The 24,804-nt window shown below is 37.7% G+C and overlaps 4 protein-coding genes across 10 annotated transcripts in view; 1 reads left to right on the top strand and 3 right to left on the bottom strand.

Moving 5' to 3' along the window:
* mbd6 (methyl-CpG binding domain protein 6) overlaps nucleotides 1-11,322 on the bottom strand; it is a 39,067-nt gene extending 27,745 nt beyond the window's left edge. For all 4 annotated transcript variants that reach the window (XR_015494305.1, XR_015494306.1, XM_087258134.1 and 1 more), the window contains exons 1-3: nucleotides 10,901-11,322; nucleotides 5,853-6,031; nucleotides 2,440-2,579 (exon numbers count right to left, since the gene is read on the bottom strand). Coding sequence is in view for 2 of the 4 variants with exons in the window: in XM_087258134.1 (XP_087114260.1) it covers nucleotides 2,440-2,555 (116 nt within the window). In the remaining 2 variants the exon portion in view is untranslated. The remainder of the gene's footprint in view (nucleotides 1-2,439; nucleotides 2,580-5,852; nucleotides 6,032-10,900) is intronic.
* LOC147843705 (uncharacterized) overlaps nucleotides 1-24,804 on the bottom strand; it is a 999,056-nt gene that overhangs the window by 936,358 nt on the left and 37,894 nt on the right. The window lies entirely within an intron of this gene.
* On the top strand, nucleotides 16,846-22,209 carry ddit3 (DNA-damage-inducible transcript 3). 2 transcript variants are annotated; one of them, XM_087255739.1, is made up of 4 exons: nucleotides 16,846-16,962; nucleotides 18,332-18,398; nucleotides 18,782-18,985; nucleotides 19,061-22,209. In XM_087255739.1, exons 3-4 carry the CDS (start codon nucleotides 18,845-18,847, stop codon nucleotides 19,646-19,648), a joined length of 729 nt encoding a protein of 242 aa, XP_087111865.1. In that variant the 5' UTR covers nucleotides 16,846-16,962; nucleotides 18,332-18,398; nucleotides 18,782-18,844; the 3' UTR covers nucleotides 19,649-22,209.
* The window catches only part of mars1 (methionyl-tRNA synthetase 1), a 53,186-nt gene continuing 50,607 nt past the window's right edge, over nucleotides 22,226-24,804 (bottom strand). For all 3 annotated transcript variants that reach the window (XR_015492540.1, XM_087255119.1, NM_200076.2), the window contains 2 exon segments: nucleotides 24,119-24,244; nucleotides 22,226-22,598 (listed from right to left, as the gene is read on the bottom strand). Coding sequence is in view for 2 of the 3 variants with exons in the window: in XM_087255119.1 (XP_087111245.1) it covers nucleotides 22,449-22,598; nucleotides 24,119-24,244 (276 nt within the window). In the remaining variant the exon portion in view is untranslated.

Below are 24,804 nucleotides of genomic sequence, written 5' to 3' on the forward strand. Positions count from 1 at the left end.
CTGCGTTCACACCAGACACGGAACGCTCATCAAGCGCGAGTGATTTACATGTTAAGTCAATGCAAACGCACGAATAGACATCCTGCGGCGCGATAAGCGCGAATGGCGCCGTGCGAATGCGTTCTGCGCGTTTGACGCACGTTTTGCACGAATCACTCGAGTTCCAAAATCTGTACTTCAGTGGACATTTGCACCTCGTTAACCAATCAGGAGCTTGCTCTTGTGGGGGCGTGATTGTGCCGTATCGCCTGTTCATCCAACTGGGCTGGGCTCAGTCAGAAGCACCGCTGAAAGCCTCCGTCATCCAGGTTCAGTTTCTGGAGGAGTTTATGAGCTCAGAGCTGGATGCACCTCTGAAAGGATTTAGTGGACTCAGACACGGCCTTAAACGTATCGACGCTGTTTTTCAGCCTTCATAAAGCACATAAACACTGTTATTTTCTTCATAAAATCTATGTTAGCCGTTTAGCTAAGAAGCTAGAGTCACCGGGCAGACAGAAGCCCTGCCCATCACACGATTCCGCGTCTGTTCTGAAGTGATTTAGACACGCCAATGAAGAGGGGTTTGACGCGCCAATGAAGTGAGTAAACTAAAAAATTCACGCGGCTATTTACGCGCGAATATCGCGATTTATCCACGCGTTCTGCGTCTGGTGTGAACGCAGCATAACAGTGAAAATGAAACCGAAAGCGCACACAGTGTTGCCAGACGTAGCTGACTGATTCCAGCCCAAAAAGTATCCAAAACCCGCCGAAATGCAAAAATACCCGCCCAGTCTTCCGTATTCACGAAAATCACGTCAGAGACAGATTTTAAGAGGAAATGACAGATGTAAGCCAATGTCTCAAACACAATAATTCAACATCAGAATCAGCATTAATGACCAGGACAAATGTAAAGTCTGTTCAAGTCCACCATTCCAAGACTATACAACATTTAGCATTTTAACCAACAGTACAGCTACACAAAGCCTATTGCTGTTTTACCACATGTTTGAGAATAACAATAATAATAGCCCACTCATATTAACCTTTATTTTACATCTACAGAATCGTGGGAATATCCTGATCTTTATTTTAGGCCAAAAAAAAATTTGCGATTCTCATTTTGGCCAGAATCGTGCAGCTTTGCATTATAGTATTCACTATAAATGACTATAGTATATTTTCATGTGCATGTCTGACAGCTGAAAATAGCTGATCTGAAAGCAGATATCGCAGCCTCTGTTACTCTATAGTTAACAACTGTTATTAGTCATTTATTTAGGATATGCATATTCAAATTCTGATTCCAATGCCTCATTATTAAACTATTAAAATGAATATAATTAAATGAAATATTCCTAAGAATAAAATGTGATGTGTTCTTTGGAAGAGTGTACTTGCATTGTGATGATATTATAATGGCTTACTGGCATTATATAATGAGTGGCATTAAATGACAATAATATTGTTAATTGCAATATATTTTGGTGCAATAAATTACACAAATAAATAAATAAATAGATGACATATTATCTGATAACTAAGAAATAATCCCCAAGGCTTCTGACTGTGTACAGCCACATAAAACTAAAGCAAAAACAAGGTATATATGCCGAGTTTAGCAGGGTGACATGACAGCAGACCTAGCGGTCACTCAAGTGGCCACGCCCTTATGTATGTCGAATTTTAAGGCTTCTGCGTGACTGTCTCCAAAATCCGCGCATGTGCTGAACATTTTGCAGTTAAAACGGGTCTCGCAACAATTTTATGCACTCGCACACATGCTCCCAAATTTAATTTGAGGTCGCATAGATAAAATTTCGGGCGCATATGCGACCAAAATGGTCGCAATTTCGAGCCCTGCAAGTATACAGTACGCATGTATGTTTCCCATTACTGGGTTGTGGCTGGAAGGGCATCCGCTGCGTAAAACATATGCTGGTATAGTTGGCGGTTCATTCCACTGTGGCGACCCCTGATGAATAAAGATTAGGCCGAAGGAAAATGAATGAATGAATAAGACATAGACAAACCAATCACAACAGAAAGAAAAATCTCAACAAAACAATCAAAGAAACACAATAAAACAACTCCAATGGCAACATATTTTGTGTTCTTTGAAAGAAAGAGCTGCCATTATATAGGGAGCGATATAAAATGATCTTAAATTGACCCAAACCAAACCATCACAAAAGGTTTTGGTGCAATAAATCACACAACAAAAAATAAATGTGGTGACAGACCGAGCATCTGCCCAACACCAGAAGCCCAAGTGTGAAAGCTAAGCACGCTCGCATGTGTGTGAGGAACGTTTGCTCGGGTGAAGTCACACACATCTGTGCATGATCATCGCTGCCAGGCAACTTGAGTGAAAAATGTTCCTGTTGTACCTTTATTTAGCAGCAACGGCGCTCACATTTCAAACACGTGAGAGTAAACAAAGCGCAGTCGAACCTGATGTAAGACACGGCTCCGTCCTCCACCTTCCTCCGCCAGCCGACCGGGACCTGAGCGATGAGCGTCGTTCCTCCATCTTTTTCTCCTGCTACACTCTCACTGCCCCCCGTCATTTTCTGATCACACACATCCAGCTCCTGAACACACACACACACACACACACACACACACACACACACACACACACACACGGCAAAATTATTCACTCCTGTGAAATATTTATTATTTTTTAAATATTTTCCAAGTAGATTCAGGAATTTTTCACAGTATTTCCTCTAATACTTTTTCTTCTGGAGAAAGTCTTATTTGTTTTATTTTGGCTAGAATAACCATTTTAAGGTCAATATTATTAGCCCCCTTCAGCATTATTAGTTTTGGATTATCTTCAGAACAAACCACTGTTATACAATGACTTGCCTAATTAACCTAATTAAGCCTTTACATGTCACTTTAAGCTGTATAGAAGTGTCTTGAAAAATATATAGTCTAATATTATGTGCTGTCACAATGGCAAAGATAAAAAAAATGAGTTATTAGAAATTAGTTATTAAAACTATTATGTTTAGAAATGTGTTGGAAAAAAATCTCAACGTTCAAGAGAAATTCGGAAAAAAAATATTAAATAATAAAAATATACAGGCTAATTTAACGGTTCGCACTACAGCTGTCAGTCCACTAAAACTTCAACCTGGAACTGAGTTCAGTTTACGTTCAGAAAATAGTACAGTTGTTTTTAAGTATAGACATTAAAACTAGAGTTGAGTTTATAGGCCGTACAGTTTGGTACGCTTTTATGGCCGTTTCCACTGTCAAAAGGCGCATTGAACCGTACCGTACCACTTTTTCGGCACCCTTTCGTAAGGGTACCAAACATGAGAAGGGGTACCAAAAGGCGGAGCTAGACGCGCAGCTGAACGCTATTGGTTTACAGAGATACGTCATTCACTTACGCAAACCGCTTAAAATAAACAGCCGAGAGATCTTTTACAGCGTAGATATATATATATATATATATATATATATATATATATATATATATATATATATATATATATATATATATATATATAAACATATACATATAATAACGAACCATGGTCGACCCGGGCTCAAACAAACCTTGTCACCGTCTTGATAAACAGCCACAAAGCCAAAAAGAACAGCAGATTTACCCTGCGCCCCTTAGTTTTTTGCGAGCCAGACTGAAGTGCGAGCGGTTTCGTTTTCTTGTGCTCGCCGCGTGTCTATATCTGAGTGAAAATGACTTCGACTGAAACTTTCTGTCATACACCACACCCACCAAAAGGGTACCCTTGATAGTGGAAACGCAAGCCTGGTAAAGGTGACCCGTAACGACCCGAATCGTACCATACTGGACCAGTCAGTGGAAACGAGCCATAATGTACTAAAACAGACTAATATTAAACTTTAACAGGCAAATAAATCAGTATTCTGTCACGCATAAACCCCTGGGCTGCAAACCGGTACTAGTCTGTGAATCAATCTGCACCAGGTTGCACAAGAAATCATCAATTATTTCATTATTATTATTTATCGGAGTCTGAACAATCTTTTATATCGAAAAATGACCGTATTCACTCCATTACATCTTGATCACCTGAGCGCCAAAATTGAACCCACAACAACAAAATGAGTAAGAAACAGGCGTCTTTGGAACGTTTCTTTGCTAAGGGGAAAGGCCCAGTGAAGGACTAAATGAGAAAATGTTGGGGAACACTGAATTTATACTACTATGGTGCAGTTGAATGCTTGATTCTGATTGGCTGACGAACATTCTAAAGTGTGCCGTTATTTTCAGATAAGCGCCCAGCTAAAGTAGTTCAGGCAGGTTTTGAGTGCATTACAGCTCCATGTCACTCCGCTGAATAATTGGAGTTATTTGACAACTCCACAACTCACAACAGTCAAACTCCTGAGTATAAGTGCAATAATTGACCCTAGTCTGTTGTATTACTAGACAATAATTCCCCCTTGGGTGTGTATCTTCTAATAATTCAACTGACCAGGCTCAATTATTTATTTAATGAGTTTAACTGTAACTAATATTAACATTCTAATTTCCAATAACAACATAGCTATATCTCTCGGTTGATGCGAGTTAATGAATTCATATTTACTAATGGGTGTTCTTTTATTATTTTTGATATTAAACTTGTCAAAGTAACCCTTTAAGCAACTTGTATAACATAACTTAATGATGCTACATATAATAACTGTGATTAAAGCTTCAGCAAAAAAAAGATACTTGGTATACTGTACTTATTTTTTCACATAGGAGCATACTAACATATAACTTAATTGTGTCCAGACAACATATCTCATTCACTTCTGATCATTTTTAACTGTACAAAACAGCTATATGACAATGTTTGATGCCGGAAACTGCGACTTTCTTAATAGATTATCTTGATTTTATTGTATTACCATAAACATGATGGGTTTGTAGCCCTAGTAGTGATGGGTCGTTCATGAACGATTCGTTCTTTTTGAACGAATCTTTAATATGACTCGGGAACTACGAGTCCTCTCAGGGAGTGATTCGTTCATCCGCGCGTGCGCACATTTGTGCAGGTAGTATTGTTAATTTCAAGTCTTCATCACATTGGCAGAAGCCAATCATATGCGTTTAGAGCCGGAAAAAGAATTGATCCGCTCACCACTCAAGTCCTCGATCGGGTCTGAGTCACTCGTTCATCACGAGCCAATCATACGTGTTTAGAGCCGGAAAAAGAATTGATCCGCTCACCTCTCGAGTCCTCGATCGGGTCTGAGTCACTCATTCATCACGAGCCAATCATACGCGTTTAGAGCCGGAAAAAGAATTGAACCGTTCATCTCTCGAGTCCTCGGGTTTGAGTCATTCTGTCACGTGATGAACGAACGATCATGGCTCCTATCGGCTTAGACTGTGCATTGATTAAGATTATATGTGACTGTCAGTGTTACGTGAATGAACCCCTGACATTTGAAGACATGAAGAGGTGAGCTGAGCAAAGAGACAACAGTACCTTCATAGACAAAAGAGCAGGTCAACATTGAATTATTATTTTCTCCTTATATTCTACTTATGACTTATTTGTCGTGCAATCAACCTTTTGGGCTAGTTGTAGATGTGTTTGGAAGCAATTCGTAACATTTTAATAATATTTTGGCAAAGTGAACCAAATGAATGAAATGACTCGAAAAAAAATTTGTTCATCTTGATGAACGAGACTCAAAGATCCGAGTCAGTAAAATGATCCGAACTTCCCATCACTAAGCCCTAGTAATTGGCCATTTACCCATAGTCAAATGTCACACCGGAAAAAGTTTACTTCTGCATCGCAAAATAAGGTAATTAAATAGTGTGTATGATATTGAGAAGCTCAGAAACGTGTGTTGACACATACCTTTTCATTTTTATACAGCCTTGGTCAGCACCGTTCGTGAAATGCACCCTTTGAAGGACATTTAGGCAGCATAAATGAAGGACAACAGGAGAGAACCACCAATCCGGCTCCACACACGATCCTCTCTGGTCCTCTCCAGTGGACTGTAATGCTGTGGTGCAAATCCAGAAGTGGAAAATCTGAAAAAGACATATAATAAAACACATTTAATTTGAGCAAGGCAATGCTTGAACAAACACTTTTATGCATCTTAGGCATAACTATAATAAACATGAGTCACATTTAAAATATGCCGATATTAAATGCATTTAAATGAACGTCATCCATAGAGTCATGCATTTAGTTGTCTTAAATACTCTGTCTGGTAAACAGTGATGCAGGATTAGGCTGTGGCTTGGTTTATAGCAGTCATTTTCTTTAAGGATTTGTACAAAACAAGCAACAAGAGAAAAAAAAAAAGATTCAGGCAGGGTTCAACGCTAGGGATTTTTTCTTACTGGCTCGAACGGGCCAGTGGTTCAGATTTTAACTTGCCCTGCCAAAATTTCCTCTGGCCTCACCAAAAAAAGAAGTTAGCGATTTAGTTATTCAGCATTACTTTTCTTTAAATACAACTGACAATTTAAAAATGATTTAATTTAAATACAATACTGATTAGATTAATTAAAGTGAACGGTTTAGTTGAAAATGATTTTCGTTTGTTTAAAACCCACCAAAATGCCTGATTTCAGAAAGCCGCACAATACATCAGTCTATAATACTGCCAATATTTTCATTTCTCATTTATTTGTAAACCTAGATTTAAAAATGCATTTCACTTCTTGTTCTTGCTTGATCCACCAACATAACAATCATATTAGTCTATGTTTTAATCAATTATGACCTTTGAGTTTTTTTTATAAAATGTAGAATAAGAATGCTAAAGAAAGTCTATGAAGGGTGTCCGTGCAGGGGCAGGGGGGCACACCGGGACTGCAGTCAGATCATGAAGCAAGGTTGATCTTTCTTTCGAGGTGTCGAAATGAACAAAACAATTAGCCTAATACAAAATATAAGATTAAAATATGGAAGCTTTATCAGATGGTCATTTCGGGCAATTTTTTTCTGTCAACGGATAAACCGCACTCGATAATATTTCACCATGCTTTCAGTTTCATATTAGACATGAAACACACATTTGCTAGTAGAAATGACATCCAGCCCTATTTACCATTCTCTTCATATAGCCGTATGTATGGCCATTACACAACCATAATACACTGTGATATAGGTAGGCCCACACGAAATCTGCGCGCGCAGAATTCCGCAGATTTTCCGCAGAATTCTGCAGTTTTTTTAGCCCTTTATAAATTCTGTTTATTTACTTGAGTAAATGTGTAAATCGGAATTTATTCAGTTTTTATTCAGTAATTTATTACTTTTTATTTAATATAATAAAGTGTAAGTTAAAATACTCCACTGGATACTCCCAAAATAATTCCGCAGAAATCCGCAGATTTTTACCAAAATTCTCCGCAGAAATAGCAAAAAACATCCGCAGATTCCGTCTGGCCCTAGATATAGGCTGGTTCTTTGTATTGTTTTGTTTCACTACAATCGATCCACTTAATCGAGCCAAGACCACCTCATTTTGGCGATCTCAGACCGATTGATTTGCCGTGGACTCGAGCACGATTGCAGGATTCACATATGCCACAAACTGCGCTAACTGGGCAAACAAGATAGGTTCCAAAACAAACGTCTGGGCATGAAAGCGCGCAATTGACAAACAGTTGCAGCCAAATTAAACTTTAGTGACAAAGCAGCGCTGGCCCCGATCGGGCCAGTAACCATTCTGTATACTGTCCCAAGCATCTTGCATGCTAGCCCCTGGCCATTGGGCAGTCCTTATTGTTGAGCCCTGTTTGGTAAATCATCAGAGCTGTCATGCTTTTCTTCACACGGCTTCTACATTCAATTTTAAATCAATAATTGAGGCCAAATTATGACATAATTCAACACACTGCACTGTCTATTAAATTATGTATTAAACTTTCTGTCCCCGAATTACAATACAGTTCCTCACACTACACCAGGGGTCACCAAACTTGTTCCTGTAGTGCTGGTGTCCTGCAGATTTTAGGTCCAACCCTAATCAAACACACCTGAGCAATCTATTTAAGGTCTTAAGCTGCGGTCACACTAAAGTTTGTGTGTGCGAAATTCTGTTGTGCGACGCTGCGAAAAGGGGCGGGATTAAACGAAATTATTATTCAAAATAAAAAAGCGAGCGATTGCTCCATGTTTTAATTTTCTGTCCAGAGAGGTCGTGTTTCGATCCTCGATTGGTCTCATGCAGTCAAGTGATACGATTTTGCAGGTCAGAGTTCACCAAGCTTGAACTTTGCACCGTAGCGACCTGCGAAACTTAAGGCATGACCCTGCGTTTCCAGTCTGACGCATTCACGTGCGTATGAATGGAAGTCTATGGGGAGAAAACTCTAGTGTGACCGCAGCTTTACTAAGTATACTTGAAACATCCAGGCAGGTGTGTTGAGGCAAGTTGGAGCTAAACCCCACAGGCACCGGCTCTCCAGGACCGAGATTGGTGACCCCTGCACTACACTGTCTGTTTATTTATATATTGACCTTGATGTGTTTTGTTGTTTTACTTTTTGTCATTTGTCATTAATACATTTAAGTGAAGATGGGATTCACTAAATCAGGGGTGTCAAACTCAAAGCCCTGCACAGTTTAGTTCCAACCCTGCTCCAACACACTTACCTGTAGGTTTCAACCAAGCCTGAAGGACTCAATTAGTTTGATCAGGTGTGTTTAATTAGGGTTGGAACTAAACTGTGCAGAGCTGCGACCCTTTTGGAACGGAGTTTGACACCTGTGCACTAAATCATGGATAACTGGACCATGAAGTACACCAATAACATTATCATATCTTTAATTTTACAGTGCTATTATCCAACCTTCTTTTTATCACACGTTGTGCACAAAATAAATGGTCGTGGATAAAAGCATACTGTTTGAGAATACCATGGTACTATTATATGCTATAGATCAGGGGTGTCCAAACTCGGTCGTGGAGAGCCAGTGTCCTGCATATTTTAGTTCCAACCCCAATTAAGCACACCTGAACCAGCTAATCAAGCTCTTTCTAGGTATACTGGAAACTTCCAGGCAGGTGTGTTGAAGGTTGTTAGAGCTAAACTATGCAAAACACCGACCCTCTAGGACCGAGTTTGGACACCCCTGCTATAGATGCTTCCATTGACACACCTGCACATTTAGTTTTTAAACTCAATTTTAAGTCTATATTTGTCCTCAAATTACTATATAATTCCACACACTACACTGCCTGTCAATTTATATATTGAACTCTGTGTTTAGGTGTCATAAACACATTTAAGTGAAGATGGGATTCACAAAATCATGGATAACTGGACCATGAAGTACACCAATAATCATATCTTTAATTTTAAATAGTTCTATTACACAACCTACTTTTGGTCACACGTTGTGCACAAAATAAACGGCCGTGGATAAAAGTGTACTATTTGTGAATACCATGGTACTATTAGATGTTATAGATGATTTTTGTTGACTCTCCTGTACAGTTAGCTTCTACATTCAACTTGAAGTCAATAATTGTCCCCAAAGTACTATATAATTCCAAACACTGCACTGTCTGTCAATTTATGGATTGAAATTGATGTGTTTTAGTTGTTTTACTTTTTGTCGTTAATACATTTAAGAGAAGATTGATTCACAAAATCATGTATAACTGGACCATCAAGTACACCAATAACATGATCATATCTTCCAACCTACTTTTGATCACATGTTGTGCACAAAATAAACAGTAGTAGGAAAAGCACACTAAGCATTGTGTTTGTGAATACCATGGTACTATTAGATGCTTTCATTGACACGCCTGCACATTTAGTTTTCAAACTCAATTTTAAGTCTATAATTGTCCCCAAATTACTATATATAATTTCACACACTACACTCACTGTCTGTCAATTTATGGATTGAACTTAGTGTTTTAGTTGGCATAAAAACATTTAAGTGAAGATGGACTTCACAAAATCATGTATAACTGGACCATGAATGGCACAAATAACATTATCATATCTTTAATTTTAAATAGTACTACTATACAACCTACTTTTGGTCACAAATTGTGCACAAAATAAATGGTCGTGGATACTGTTTGTAAATACCATGGTACAAATACATGTTTTCATGGACATGCCAGCACAGTTAGCTTCTAAATTCAATTTTAAGTCAATAATTGTCATCAAATTACTATATAACTCCACACACTCCACTATGTCAATTTATGTATTGAACTTTGTGTTTTTAGTCGTCATAAATACATTTAAGTGAAGATACACAAAGTCATGGATAACTGGACTATGAATGGCACAAATAACATTATCATATCTTTCATCTTAAATATTAAATAGTACTATTATGCAACCTACTTTTGGTCACTGGTTGTGCACAAAATAAACAGTAGTGAAAAGCACACTGATGTATATACCATAGTGCTAGTAGCTAGGGTACAAACCCCAAAGTGATTCCAAATCTCGCTCTGACATATGGCTGACAGTACAGTGAAAAGTGACGGTTGAAACTGATATTAAACGCGCCAACTCAAAATTTCAAATGTAACTTATGGAGAGTAAAAGCATCACATATTTTAACGGTTTTTATTCTGCCGTTACGGCAGTTGGAGTGATGCGGCTAACGCTCGGCTAAAACAGTAAACAAACCACAATGAATAAAACTTCTGCAAGTTTCCAGACAGGTAGGACTGAAATACGACAAGAAATTGTGAATACATATAATTGAATATCCCTCTGCTACTTCTAAGGAGTATAACGTTGCGTCTGGACGATTAAACGAACTGCTAGCTAGCCCGTTTTTAGTCATCATATTCATGAACGCTCGATTGTACTACACTATATGGGAAGCGTTGGGGTCTGTCGCGTCGCGTTCGGCGTAGACGCGCTGTTAGCTTCGTTTAGCTCGTAGGCTACGCTACGCACCTCTGTTTACAAAGTTTCCTGCTTCTTCGTCGCTGCACAACCCAGAACAAGCGTCTCGACGGGCTCGACTCGCAGATGTCGCCGTCGCTGGAGCTGTTATTACCGCCGAGAGATTTTCAGCCACTTCCCCGCGTCCTCATCCCCGAGCACCATCCGAGCCGTCCTGCTTAAAAACAAAGAGCAATAACGCTCGGTTTTATTGCGCCCCGTGCATTGTCGTCCAGTTTCGCGTGAATCCTGCTCGGCCGCGGAGCCAGAGATCGCTTCATTCAAAGGTCCAGCGGCTTCCTAAGCGTCTTTCCTGCGTGCACAGGCGAGCGAGGGCTTGATGGCGGCTTTGCAATGGTGCTTTTAGTTTATCTTCGTTTCCAAGTTCCTATTTTTCCCTGGTATCCCGTGCCAAAAAAAATCATGGAGTTTTCGTCCGCGCCTGCGCAGTAGCTGCTGTCGGGGTTGGGAATTCCGTACAGCTCCACGTGCACTAGGAGGCGCGCGAGAGCCAGACAAAAACAGAAAAACACCCCGGACTATGGCAAGCCGTGTTCACATTTAATCTATAACCCGTATTAGCATCTATTTTCATGTTACTAGTGCTTATTTTTTTAAATACCAGTATCCTTTCCATTAAGTACTAGTACTTTTTTATTACATACTAGGGCTAATCATTAAATACTAGGGCTTATTCTTTAGATACTAGTGCTTACTCATTAGACACTAGTTATTTTTATAAGATACTACTCGTCCATTAGATACTAGTGCCTATGTTTTAGATACTAATACTCATTCATGGCGAAACAGTGGCGCAGTAGGTAGTGCTGTCGCCTCACAGCAAGAAGGTCGCTGGTTCGATCCTCGGTTCAGTTGGTGTTTCTGTGTGGAGTTTGCATGTTCTCCCTGTGTTTGCGTGGGTTTTCTTCCGGGTGCTCTGGTTTCCCCCACATGTGAATTACAGGTGAATTGGGTAGGCTAAATTGTCCATCGTGTATGAGTGTTTGTGTGGAAGTTTTCCAGAGATGGGTTGCGGCTGGAAGGGCATCCGCTGTGTAAAAATGTGCTGGATAAGTTGGCTGTTCATTCAGCTGTGGCGACCCCGGATTAAAAAAGGGAATAACCCGACAAGAAAATTAATGAATGAATACTCATTCATTAGATACCAGTATCTATTCAATAGGCGCTAGTACTTATTCATTAAATAACTGCTTTATTGTCATAACAAATGTTACAGAGGTATTGCCAAAACATTTATAAAGTTTACATTAAAGACAAAAGAACATACATGTATAATAAAAACATTAAATAGTAGCTATAAAATATATACACATACAATAATAATTAAATAAAATTATAAATAATATATCATATTCAATATTTCATATTATTATTCAACATATATAATATTCAATATATCATATTCTTCGTATGTATCATATTATTCATACATATCAATAAAAATAATAATACATCAGAATGAATGGTACATTTAACAATTAACATTTTAGGATAAAACCGTAACAAAAACAAAAATAATCAGTATATTTACAATGAAGCATTTATAATAATATAGATGTACTTATTAAATACTAGTTCTTATTTGTTAGATACTCATACATATTTTAATAGTGACTAGTAACTATTCAGTTTTTTCTAGCAAAAAAAAAAAAAAAACTATCTCATTAATTTCTATAGGATTTGTCATTGAGATAATAACTATTCATTTTTGACTAGTATATATTCCAGCTGGGACTTATACCTATTTGATGTACTAGTTAATCATTAGATACTAGTATTTATCACTAGTTCCTAATTAATGATTAGATAGTACTTATTCATTAGATACTTATTAAATAGATACTGCTACCAATTTATTAGATACTAGTAACTTAAATAAATACTAGTAGTTTTTCATTAGTAGTATTTATTAGACACTAGCGTCTTTTATAATTATCAATAGTAACAATTCTTATTTTACTAGTCAGTTCTGCTTTTTTACTCGTCCAATGTTATGACTAGAGACCAAATGGAAGAGTAGAGTTCAATTAAAGATTTTACTAGTAACATTTCAAACAAGCTATTTAATAAATGTGTACTAGTATCTTTAAAATAAGTTGTATCTATTTAATATGAAGTACTAATGAATACATAGCATCTAATAAGTACTAGTATCTATTAATTAGGTACTACTATCTAATTAATACTAGATCTAATGATTAACTAATAGTACATAAAAATGTACTAGACCCAGCTGGAATACACACTATAAAACTGAATTGAAATTTCAATGACAGATCTCATAGAAATCAATAGAAAAAATGTTTTATTTGTACTAGAAACAACAGAATAGTTGTTTCAAATAAGAACTATCTATTTAATGAGTACTAGTATCTATTTAATTAGTATCTAAAGAATGAGTATTAGTATCTAATAAAAAGAAGCATTTTAGCACTAGTATTTTTTAAAAAGCACTAGTATCTAATAAATAAGCACTAGTACCTAATGGAAAAGTCACTAGTATCTAAAATATAAGCACTAGTAACATGAAAATAGATATTAGTACGGGTTATAGATTAAATGTCTGACGGCTTGCCATACCTGGACGGGTGGATGGATCATGTGTGGTGGGATTCTTCTGAACTGTGCACGCTTTCAAACTTTGCCCTTATTAAAATAATCCGACTTTAAAGTCACCACACATGATTTTTTTTTTGTCATTAAAATTTGATGATTCTTGTAAAATATGGTGAACCTGATATTATTTTCAATTACTGTCTTGTTTTTCTTTGTTGTTTTACTTGACTGTGCAGCAACACCGCATTGCCTTAGCAATATGAATGTACCTTTATTTATTATGCCAATAAAACTGAAAAACTATACAGATATTATAGTTTATTATCTATTATTATATTATCTTTAAGTTATTTTACAATTTTTTAAACAGTCCGATATGCAGTCTAATATTGCAATCAGTTATATATTATTTATTATGTATACATTATCATAATCACAAACACATTTGCAGCCCAGTTATATCGTTTCCCTTTTCTTTAAGCGACTAATGAACCCAAAGTTTTGCACATTATAAAAAACAGATCGCGCGCACACACACACACACACACACACACACACACACACAAAGTTTGATATAAAGCATCAGCCACTCCACGTGTTTTATTGGAAGTTTTTTAATGCAAACAATAAGACAAAAAGTGCCCAAACCTCTCTGAATTCTTGATCAGCCTCAAACTACAGAAAATGTCAAATAAATGAAATCCGAGCGCTGAGGAAACTTTAGATGTCCGTGAACTTCATCTGGAAATGTGAAATACTTCACTGAAGTGAGGCGAGAATATCCTGAGAGAAAGATGTTTCTGCCGTAAAACGACTCCACACACACACACACTCACACACACACACGTTTTCATTGGCCTTATTGTGTCAGTTAGCTGAGAAAACAAAAAATGGTTCCGCCGTAAGTACTTTATAATTACTGAGGGAAATCACAGGCGAAACCCGTTTAGCGCGGAGGAAAGCCGAAATCAGATTGCGAGCTGATGGTTGCAGGTATATGCACATATAGTAAAGTCGATTCTCCTGAGCAGAAATGTGATTCGCTGGCACAACATGAACATTTAGCTGCGAGTTTGACATATAAATCAGATCAGCCTCCTACAGCGCGTAAAGTTGGGAAAACAATTGAGAGTTACAACTTCAAAGGGATGTTGAGTAAACACAAGTTCTGGGAATAAAAGCGTAACCTGCCAATAGAATTAGACGCTCGGAGGTGATAACCATTAGGCAGTGGGGAGATACACAGCAACAGCCAGCCGATCGTGACGTGTTAGTGCGTCTCCACGCGAGCGCTGCCCTGCTCCTGGAAACAGTATTTGAGCTTTCTATTCGCTAACCTGACGCGCATCCCACTTGCGCTGTTGCTAGGCAATACATTGCACGCTTTGCACCATGCAAGTTTAACTACTTAACTCTTGTGTTTGGAAGAGTTTCAGAATACTAACGAGATGAGCCCCCGGTGACATCAGTTGGCCGAGAGTTACAGGTCACTCCACATCAAACAGCGTTTAAAGCCACTGCAAGTGGGATAGCTGTTAATCAAACACCACCACCACCTCATGGATCTGGAGGATGAGTGGAGGGTGGACACTGAGCAGTGCTTTTGTTGAATATCCTGCATCAGGTTGATCCTGCCAATGATCACCAACTAATTTGAAATGTTTGTAATATTATACTCACGAGAAATACAATATTATAATAAATAATGTAGTGTTTTAATCCATGCTGTTGTTGATGGTAACACAACAACTATAGTAATGTAAACAAACACACTACAATACACCAGTTTACTGTACTAACAAATAAAGTATACTACAGTATGTATACAGCTGAACAGCATATACTGTATATACAGCATTACTATAGTATAGTTATAAAACACTATACAGTACTATGGTATTTATTTTTTATGTGGTATGAGAACACGATGAAGGGTGAAATCTGAGCAGAAGTTTTAAATAACCTTGGAAGCTGAACAGGGTAGTTATTCACAATGCCACCAGTCCAGTCTTAACTAGGTTATGTTTATACTGGTGCTGAAAACAAGTTTCAGGTCAGCTCATGTTTCATGTAGTCAAATATTTTATGATATTAAACAGAGGCACCGTAATGAGTATGTAAAGTCAGTCCCAGGGTTTTATCTAAGTGTCAATACAAGGGAAATCTGAGTGGAGTTTTTGTCTTCTGATATATCTCGTATATATGTGTGTGTTTGTGTGTGTGTGTGTGTGTGTGTGTGTGTGTGTGTGTGTGTGTGTATATACACTAAGACTAGTCTTAAGTAGATGTTATAAAATGATAACGAATACACTTTATGAAAATTACACCATCTTTGACCCATTGGAAACATGTTCAATTTTATATTTTGAAGATCAAATGTATTTGATATTTTTATCTTTACAAATATAGAGTTTATATTTTGAACACCAGTATATTCCAATAATATGTTAAAATAATTATGATATACTGAAATATCAACTCTTTGAGTGACCTAACTGATAGGGTCCATGTTGGGGAAAACACCCGAACACAGATTAAAACCTAATCTGCTGGAGACTAATCTCTGAACCAGATTCTGACCTTTACCATCTCAACGTCACATTATGGGCTCATTTAATGACACTAAACGGCTGTGTTGAAGCATAACAGCGGTCATATAGTTTTGTTTTATAGACTGAGTGTGTGTGTGTGTGTGTGTGTGTGTGTGTGTGTGTTGAGCTCGGGCTCTTCCGCGTGGCTCGGGTGGGGTGGAGGATCCTCAAACTCCTATGGAAGATCCTGATTCCATAGGAAACATGAAAGAATCGCCTCAGGTCACCAGAGAGGGATTATTAAAGATGAAAAAAGTGTGAACAAATGTGTTGAATATCACACGGATATTACCGTCGCCTATTTCTACAGGCGCATATGCGAACGCCAGCAGAAATGGAGAGATTTTCCTACACCCTTATAAGGCGGTTCGTCAGTTTTCTTTTTTTCTCTTTAACGAAAGGTTGTTTAATAAAACATGCTCGGGCTCTGCTAGTCTTATCTCCGACTAGAAACCGGTTGCCAACGATTGCATCATTCCTTTCATGTGACTCCCTTACGCCCCAAATTCGTCCTGGCCGTCTTATGACTGCATCACATCTGCGGCTCAACCGAACCCGCGCAGAGCGAGACAACCAGCAGAGTCGCAGAGTCCCGCCCCCCGCGCTCAGCGCGGATGCTCAGTGGATGTCTCTAAGCAGAAGAATGTACACCGCCTAGCCTCATTGGACCAGGCGGCCGACCATCTCCTGTCAGTTCCTCGTGATTTGCGTTAGGTTGCGCCTCAAGATCCTTCCCCCGGAGTTCGGTTGGAGTCTCTCTATAAATGTCCCCGGGAGTTTCCGAAATCCACACTCGGTGACTTCAGCTGAACAATGGTTAACATGAGCGATCAGCCATCTCTACAAAAACACACACAGACCCTGAATCAGAAGCAGCCGAGGAAAAGAAACAATAAAAAGAAAAGGGTGAGTGTCATCTCTATTATTCTCTGCTCTTTACTGTGATCTTCTGGACTTTTCTTGCTGTTTTCCGTCAAGATGTTTTTCCTCTTCTGGAAAACGGGAGCGCGCATGTTTTGGCGACTCCTGAGCTGTTTTTGGACTACAGTTGCTCATCTCGAGTTTCACTGGACATGTTTTATTTCTATTTCATTATTAGTTTTATCCTATTCTTTTATAAACATTTACTCCATCAGTTACTCTTTCTTCAAAACTGCGCCGTGACAGCTGTCATTACTGTACAGTCTCGCTATTTCTGACGGACACGCGACAACTTTTTTTCCGAGAACGCCTTCATATGAACTCGTATCATTATTAGTTCTTCCGATCGCCTCCCGCACTCCTGTCAGCGAAAACTACGCGACATCAACTTTTCACAGATCGCGAAATCACGCCGACGTGGTCGCGACGCAGATCTCGTCGCGTTTTTAAATCGCTGAAGTACTTTTAAAGTGCGAGTTCGCGTCGAAGTGTCGCCCTTTGTTTCCTCAGTCCTGTACTTTGATTCCATGACGTCATTGGCTCGCTGTCAGTTTCGTAAACCCCGCTCCAGATGCGCACAATTAACAACAACACTCAATCCGGCTCCCAGACCGACACACGAGCTCCATTACACTGGAATGCGTCGATCCTCCTGTCGTTATTTAAACTACTCGATTCATTCACTGAGTAACTTTAAAATCCAAAAGACAAAAAACACAAGGCGTGACATTTCTTATTTATCATATTTTAATACATAATAAAACCATAATGTTTAGTTTATGATGATCTCTATAAATAAAAACAACAGTGGAGTGCCGCGGGTGTGTGTTGGCTCCGCTTTCATTGTCTCGCACTCACTTCTGAAGTCCTCTGTTAGCTGTGTGTGTGTGTGTGTGTGTGTTGTGTCTGCGCTGTTCTTCCAGCTGATCTTGTGAATAAACCCGGCTGAGAGTGAGGCTGATCCGGCTTGTTTTGACGGACAGTTTGTGTGTGTGTGTGTGTGCGTGTGTGTGTGTGTTTGTGCGTGCACGCGCAGAGGGCGCCCTCGAGCACACAATGCGCCTTTGTTTACATAAAAAACACAATGACCTAATTTCACTTTCCACATTAAAGAATCCATAACTGCTATGCGTTATTATTAACTTTACAATCATTTAAGCATTGCTGAATACACACTCGGGTGCCTTTATCTCTATGCTTTATACCACTTCATTGTTCTTTTTGCTGGCTTTCTTGTTTGTGTTTGTTTCACAGATGACCTAAACATGCATTTATGTTTCATATTCTTTTATTAAATACTTTTGGTAACCATGAACTGTGGCTTGAGCTCTTCCATTTTTTGTTTATTTTCTAGAGTTATTGGGACAAAATATCGCCAACAACTCACATTCAAACTTGATTGACAAGAGTCTCTTTATAAGGTGAGCACTTTACTTGATTCATTCAAACACAGTGATGTGAAAGGAGTTTAATAAGCAACACTAAACATGGTTAATAAAGTTAAGGGACACACAAAACTCCCAGTGTTCATGCATGCTTGTGAATCTCCAGGGCTTGTTTGTTTGTTTGTTTGTTTGTTTGTTGTTATGCAGTGACGCTGTTCGGCCACTATGTGTCCTTATTTCACACAGTGGCCGAGCAGTCAATCTTAATGTCGTGTATAATAATAACGGGTCACCCAGATAAAGCGCGTACTCCCCAAACCTCTCTCAGCTGTACGCTGCGCTGCGCTCAAGACGCATCGGAGGTTTTTTTCTTGCCGCTTCTTCAGCACAGTTGATTGATTTGTGGTGTCGCCGGTCAGGTCTGGTGTGCTAGGAGTGGGAGCGTGTCGTATTGTGTCTGTGGATAGCGACTGATTGGTGCGATGACTGCGGAGTGGCTGTACCCCCCTGGCGTGGGGCCGCTGTGTGGTGCAGAGTTGGAGGCGTGGTATGAAGACCTACAGGATATACTGGGCTCCGACACGGGCGGGGCCAAACTTACAAGAGCCCCGCCTTCTTCAGAGGTCAGTAGCGTCTGGAATCGTTCAAAATACGTTTAACTTTCCCTACGTTTACTAACGATTTCTTTTGTCATGCAGAAGGAGCCCGAGTTTTTGGATGTTTTGGAGAGCTGTTCGCTCACCTGGTTGACCGAAGGGCAGGTATGGGGCGACGGGGTGCAACGGGTCACCGAAGATCCGCCCGTTCACCAATCGCCACCAAGGCAAGAAGAACGAACCACGGAGAACACCTCATCCGGAGATCTCCTTCCGCCGGAGTTTTTCGAACTCCTCAGCGAAGGTGGTGTTGGTGACACCATGGTAAACGGAGGCGCTGGGTATCACCTGCATGCACCTCCATCTCCAGCCGCCAGCGAAGAGGAGGAGCTCCCGACGGTTCCCGACACATCATCCTGCTCCTCAGCGTCCCGTTCGCCTTCTCTAAACTGCTCCCCGCCGGCATCTCCACCCGTCTCCTCCTCACGCAAAAGAAAACGAGGCGGCGCACTTTGCTCTGCGTCCCCTGGGAAAAAGAGCCGCAGAGAGCGCGAACAGGAGAATGAAAGGAAAGTGCAGGAGCTGACGGATCAAAACGAGCGGCTGAAAGCCGAGATCGAGCGACTGGGCGAGGAGGTGCAGAGGACGCGGCGGGCGCTTATCGAAAGACTGGTCAACACCCGCAGGTGAAGGAGCAACAGGAGGACACGTAGAGAAGAAGGGGACGCCAACAATCGGAGGAAATTCTTCTTGTGGAGAGCGTGAAATGCACATTTAGAGGGAGATAAAAGACACGTGGGATTGAGGGGGGAGAAAGGGAGGTTTAGTGAATGTCTCCCACCGAGAGAAAGAGAAAGTCAGATTAAGCCGTAGAAAAGAAAGAATGTGGAGCTCAACGGAAAACGCAGGCCGGTCAAAACTCAGCCCACCACGCATGCAGACTTCAAATTAAAATATGAAAATAATAAGAAGAGATTTAGTTCATGCTAAAATTAGTGTAGCTCAAAACTAATACTACTGTTTAAATGTTATAGCAGAATTCCAAATAAAGAACGTTTGCAACATCAAATGGCAATTAAACACAAACTTGATTTGTAACAAAGAATTTAAATTATTAAAAAAAAAAGATTTAAATTTAAAATAACTTTATCTTAATCAATATATGGCATAGAAAAAAAAATGATGTTCAAACAGCAATAACATGAAGGGCAAATAACATGCAAACTTGATTTTTAACATGGAATTTTAAATACAAAATAACTACATTTATAAAAAATAAATAAATAAAAATAAAATGTTGAAATGGGTGAAGCTTAAAACAAACACCACTGTTAATATGTTAAAAAAGGCATATGCAATGGAAACTTCAAATGCAAATAAAACGCAAACTTGATTTGTAACATGGAATACAAAGGGTTTAAAAGCAAAACATTTATTTAAAAATAACTTAAAAATAAAAATGAGTTCAAACAAAAAATAAAATAAATTGTTGAAATCAAGTACTATTTAAATGTTACAAAAGCATATAAAAAAAAAAGAATCAAAGGAACATCAAATCGGACATTGCGAAATGAAAATTCAGAATCGTCTAATTTGAATTAACGTAATATAAATGTTTGAACATTTAAATCGGCATAAGTTACACGCGAAATACTACCGCTTAAATGTTTCTATTTATCGAATGATATTCTAATTTTAAAAAAGTTATCGAATAAGTTGCATGACAGCAATTAAACTAAGCGCAATGTTACAAATATTTTCCTTTTTTTCTAGTACGTTAAAAGACTGTTCATTTTATGTTTACATTTATTCATTTCGCGGACGCTTTATCCAAAGCAGATAACTTAAACACTTCAAAACGTCCAAAACTACATTTTTGACCAAACTGTGTAAATTAGACTTAAATAAAATTGTCTTTAATATAAAAATAATATAAATTACAAATAGTAATATTGTCAGTTATTAATCGAAGCCTAATGATACATAGGGTTTAATATTTTTTTCAGCTAGTTCGAAAGGTAAAATTACAACTTAACCACCAAAACAAAAACAAAAAAGATTTTATATTTAGTATCAAACTATAAAAAAGTAACAATTTAACGATTTACATTCAACGAACTGCTAAATAAACATTAACGCAATACATTTTTTTAGCATAAAGACAATTAAGCGTAACTTTATGAAAATTTGTTGGTACAAAATGTTATGTATCGTTTTCAATATTTAAAAGCGGCGATTCAATATTTAGTATCAAATTACAAAAATGTTACGAGTTAAAGACGGAGATCTGTATTGTAGTAACGACTATAGTATCAAACTACAGAAATGTTCTGAATTAAAAAATAAGATCTGCGTTATTGTAACATCTATAATGTCAAACTACAGAAATGATACGAATTAAAGACGGAGATCTGCATTATAGTAACTATAGTATCGAATTACAGAAATGTTATAAAGACGGAGATCTGCATTATAGTAACAAATATACTATCGAACTACAGAAATGTTACGAATTAATGACTGAGATCTTCATTATGGCAACATTATTGTAGCTACTATAGATTGTGACTCACATTCCCAATGCAAGAAATAAATAAAGAAATCATCATGCAACTAAAAATATACATTTTTCTAAATTGAATGCAGGGTGTTTTGACCGGTTTGCACTTTCGTTTTTTTCCGTTTGAAGCACCGACTTTTATTAAACAACCCAAAGGTTAATCAACTTTTTGTGTAATTGAAAGCTGATTGTAAAGGGAATGTGTAGAAGCGGCAGAGCTGCAATAAAGGCTTGTAGAATGCTGATTGTATCTGTAATGATGATTGTAGGTGCTTGTGTTGAAGAAAGGGCTTCAGACGAGTGTTAATAGATTAATAATAGCTCAGGACTGTTACTGCGAATGATTGTGTGAGCCACGCATTTCTCTCTGCAGCTCACCATCAACCCGAGGCCTCTAACCGTGCGCGTGTGTGTGTCTGTGTGTGTGTGTGTGTGTGAGACGACGGCGATTCTGCTCTCACTTATTCCTCTTGAAACTTTTTTTTAGAACTAGCGGTTTATATCATACTCTCTGCCTCATGCCTATTTTTCTATATACGTGTATCACATGCATATGAAATCATAATCATCAGCACTTGTAAACTCATTGATATTGCATGCTGAATTATGTACTAGCGTAGCAGAACATTTTTATCTAGCCTTACTTAATACACATTTTGTTATTAAAAATTTTTCCAAAAAAAAAAAAGAACCGAAAGGAGTCTTGGTGGTGTTTATTTCTCGTCTCTGTGTTTATTGAGTAAAATTAATTAGCATCAGAGTAACAAAGCAGAAATATGAAACTGGGTTTACATTGATTTGATTGCTTACTAAAAACGGATCATTTAAAAAGGACTGGTTGCATTTGTTTAATATATATGTAGGAGTGGATAAATAGTGCATTTTCCCCAGAAAATATCCAAAAGATTTCTCTCCATCCTCATGTTCACCTTATTTCTTCTTGGTTTTTTGCGCGGGCGGCTCCGGGGTCTTTCCCTCCGCAAGACAAAGTTGGTTTTTCAGGTCCAATAATTTGGCCACTTCTACTCCGATGGCAGATTTTTCGGCTTTTTGTGCTTTCAGAGCTCGAACTTTTTCACCCTGAAACACAAAACGCACCGAATAATAACCACAAAACCGCTAAACACCTAGCATTCGCATATAGCGGGGAAAAATTAATGCAAAAATATCAATAACCAAATACTAACCTTAACGTACAAATGGTGGAAAACAGTGAAAAAAAACTATTTATATATATATATTTTAGCAGTTTTCTCACAAAACACACGATTAATAACCAATAAACCACTAAACACTTAGCATTCGCATATGGCGGGAAATAGATGAATACAAAAAATAAAGTATAACCAAATACTAGCTTTAACGTACAAACAGGGGAAAAACAGTAAAAAAAAAAAATCTTTATATTTTAGCATTTTTCTTACAAAACACACGATTAATAACCACTAAACATTCAGATATTAGCATTCGCGTACGGCGGGAAAAATTTTATGGAAAAAAACCCCAACAGCAATTGATAAGCATTTGCGTACAATGGAGAAAAATTTGTGAAAATAAAATCCTCTATATATAAATGTATATATCTGGACATTTTTGTTTTTATTTATTATCATTATTATTATCATCATTTTCATTGTAACTACTGTTAATTAACATCAACCGCAAATGTTTCGACAAAATGCAAGTATAGCATATATTGGTGGATGTTTATTGCATTTACATTTCTTTTTTTATATATATTGGTTATTGATCAAAATAAATAATATCAACATTTGTATTCGCAAACGTCGGGATAAAATATTTACCTCAACATTTAAATGTAAAATGAGTGAAAAAAGTGAGATTTCTGGACTTATTTTATGGATCATTCGTATAATCATTTTCATTGCAACTCTACTGTTATCAAACATCAAAGACGAATGTTTTGACAAAATTAAAGTATACCATATGCTGGTGGCTGTTTATTACATTTACTTTATCTTGCTAGTTAAAAAAAAAGAATATCAATATTTGTATTCGCATGCGGCAGGTAAATAATATTTAATTTAGTCATTAAATAAAATTAGAGCAAAAAAACGTGATTTTCTAGACATTATTTTTTTATTATCATTTCCGTTGTGACTCTACATTTATTAAACCTTAATGACAAATGTATCGACAAGATATACCTCATGTTAGTGGGTGCTTATTGCAATTTATTTTAATTTTTAAAACCTTGCTAATTGCTAAAAAAAAAGGAAAATCCTAAGCTTTATTTTCACGTTTGCATTCTACAAAAAAATACAACAAATCTTACGCAAGTCAGTCAAGTTAAACCCGATGCGTTTACAAGTCAAAAAATGGAAATTAAAGATATTTAATTTAAATTTTAGAACTTAAAACGATAAAACTATACAATATAATAAATATTTAATACATCAGAAAAACTATAAACTATAATAGACATCTAGTACATCAAAAAAATGAAATGCAGCTGCTAATCAGAGAAGCGCAGTGTGCAGATCACATATCTTGTGATGTTTTTTGTGATACTAATGCATTGTTTTCATCTTTTCATTTATTAATCGGACGTGTGTGTGTGTGTGTGTGTGTGTTCATACTTGTTCTGCCACTAAAGCTGTGAGTTGTTTGGCTCTCTCTGGATCTGCAGTCACACTGGCTGGTGTGTGTTGTGCAGCTCCAGCGTTGGGCTTGCTCTCGACTGCAACGCTGCTGTTACTCGGAGTCTAGGAACAGAAAAATACATCTCTCACTATTTCAAGCAACATACTGTGTGCAAGTTAAAAAACATGCAAATGATGCCAAAATAATACATGCATTTATCTGAAAACAGACAGCTTCATTATTTCTTTCATAGGATTTAAATCAATAAATTAGATGCATGTACAGTTTACATTATTAATATAATACACCACGAGTGTGCTTGACAACTTCATAGTTTATTAATGAATTTGTTTTAATGACACAAAATAGAGAAAGTGTGTTTGACAATTTAATATGCATCGAGTCATGCATGTTTTCTTAGATATGCATTAATAAAAATGACAAGTTCAATAATTAAACTCGCAGTCTAGGAACAGAAAAATCCAGAGTTCAATATTTCAGATAGTATATTCAGTGTCATTTTTTTAGAGAAATAAGGCGAATAAAATAATCGACAAAAAACAAGCATTTGTTAGAAAACAGACGGCTCAATAAATGTATGATTCAAATGAATGGAACAAAAACAGATGCACATTTTTAACTTTGTTTTAGTGTATAAATTTGTTTTTATGATAGACAAATT

Source organism: Danio rerio, chromosome 6 (assembly GCF_052040795.2).
Source record: "Danio rerio strain M-AB ecotype USA chromosome 6, GRCz13ab, whole genome shotgun sequence".
Classification (NCBI taxonomy): domain Eukaryota; kingdom Metazoa; phylum Chordata; class Actinopteri; order Cypriniformes; family Danionidae; genus Danio; species Danio rerio.

Excerpts from the sequence above, each read along its gene's own strand:
- ddit3 (XM_087255739.1), top strand. The coding sequence starts at position 18,845 with ATGACTGCGGAGTGGCTGTACCCCCCTGGCGTGGGGCCGCTGTGTGGT. Across the intron at positions 18,986-19,060 it reads GAGCCCCGCCTTCTTCAGAG|AAGGAGCCCGAGTTTTTGGA; the intron begins GTCAGTAGCGTC and ends TTTGTCATGCAG.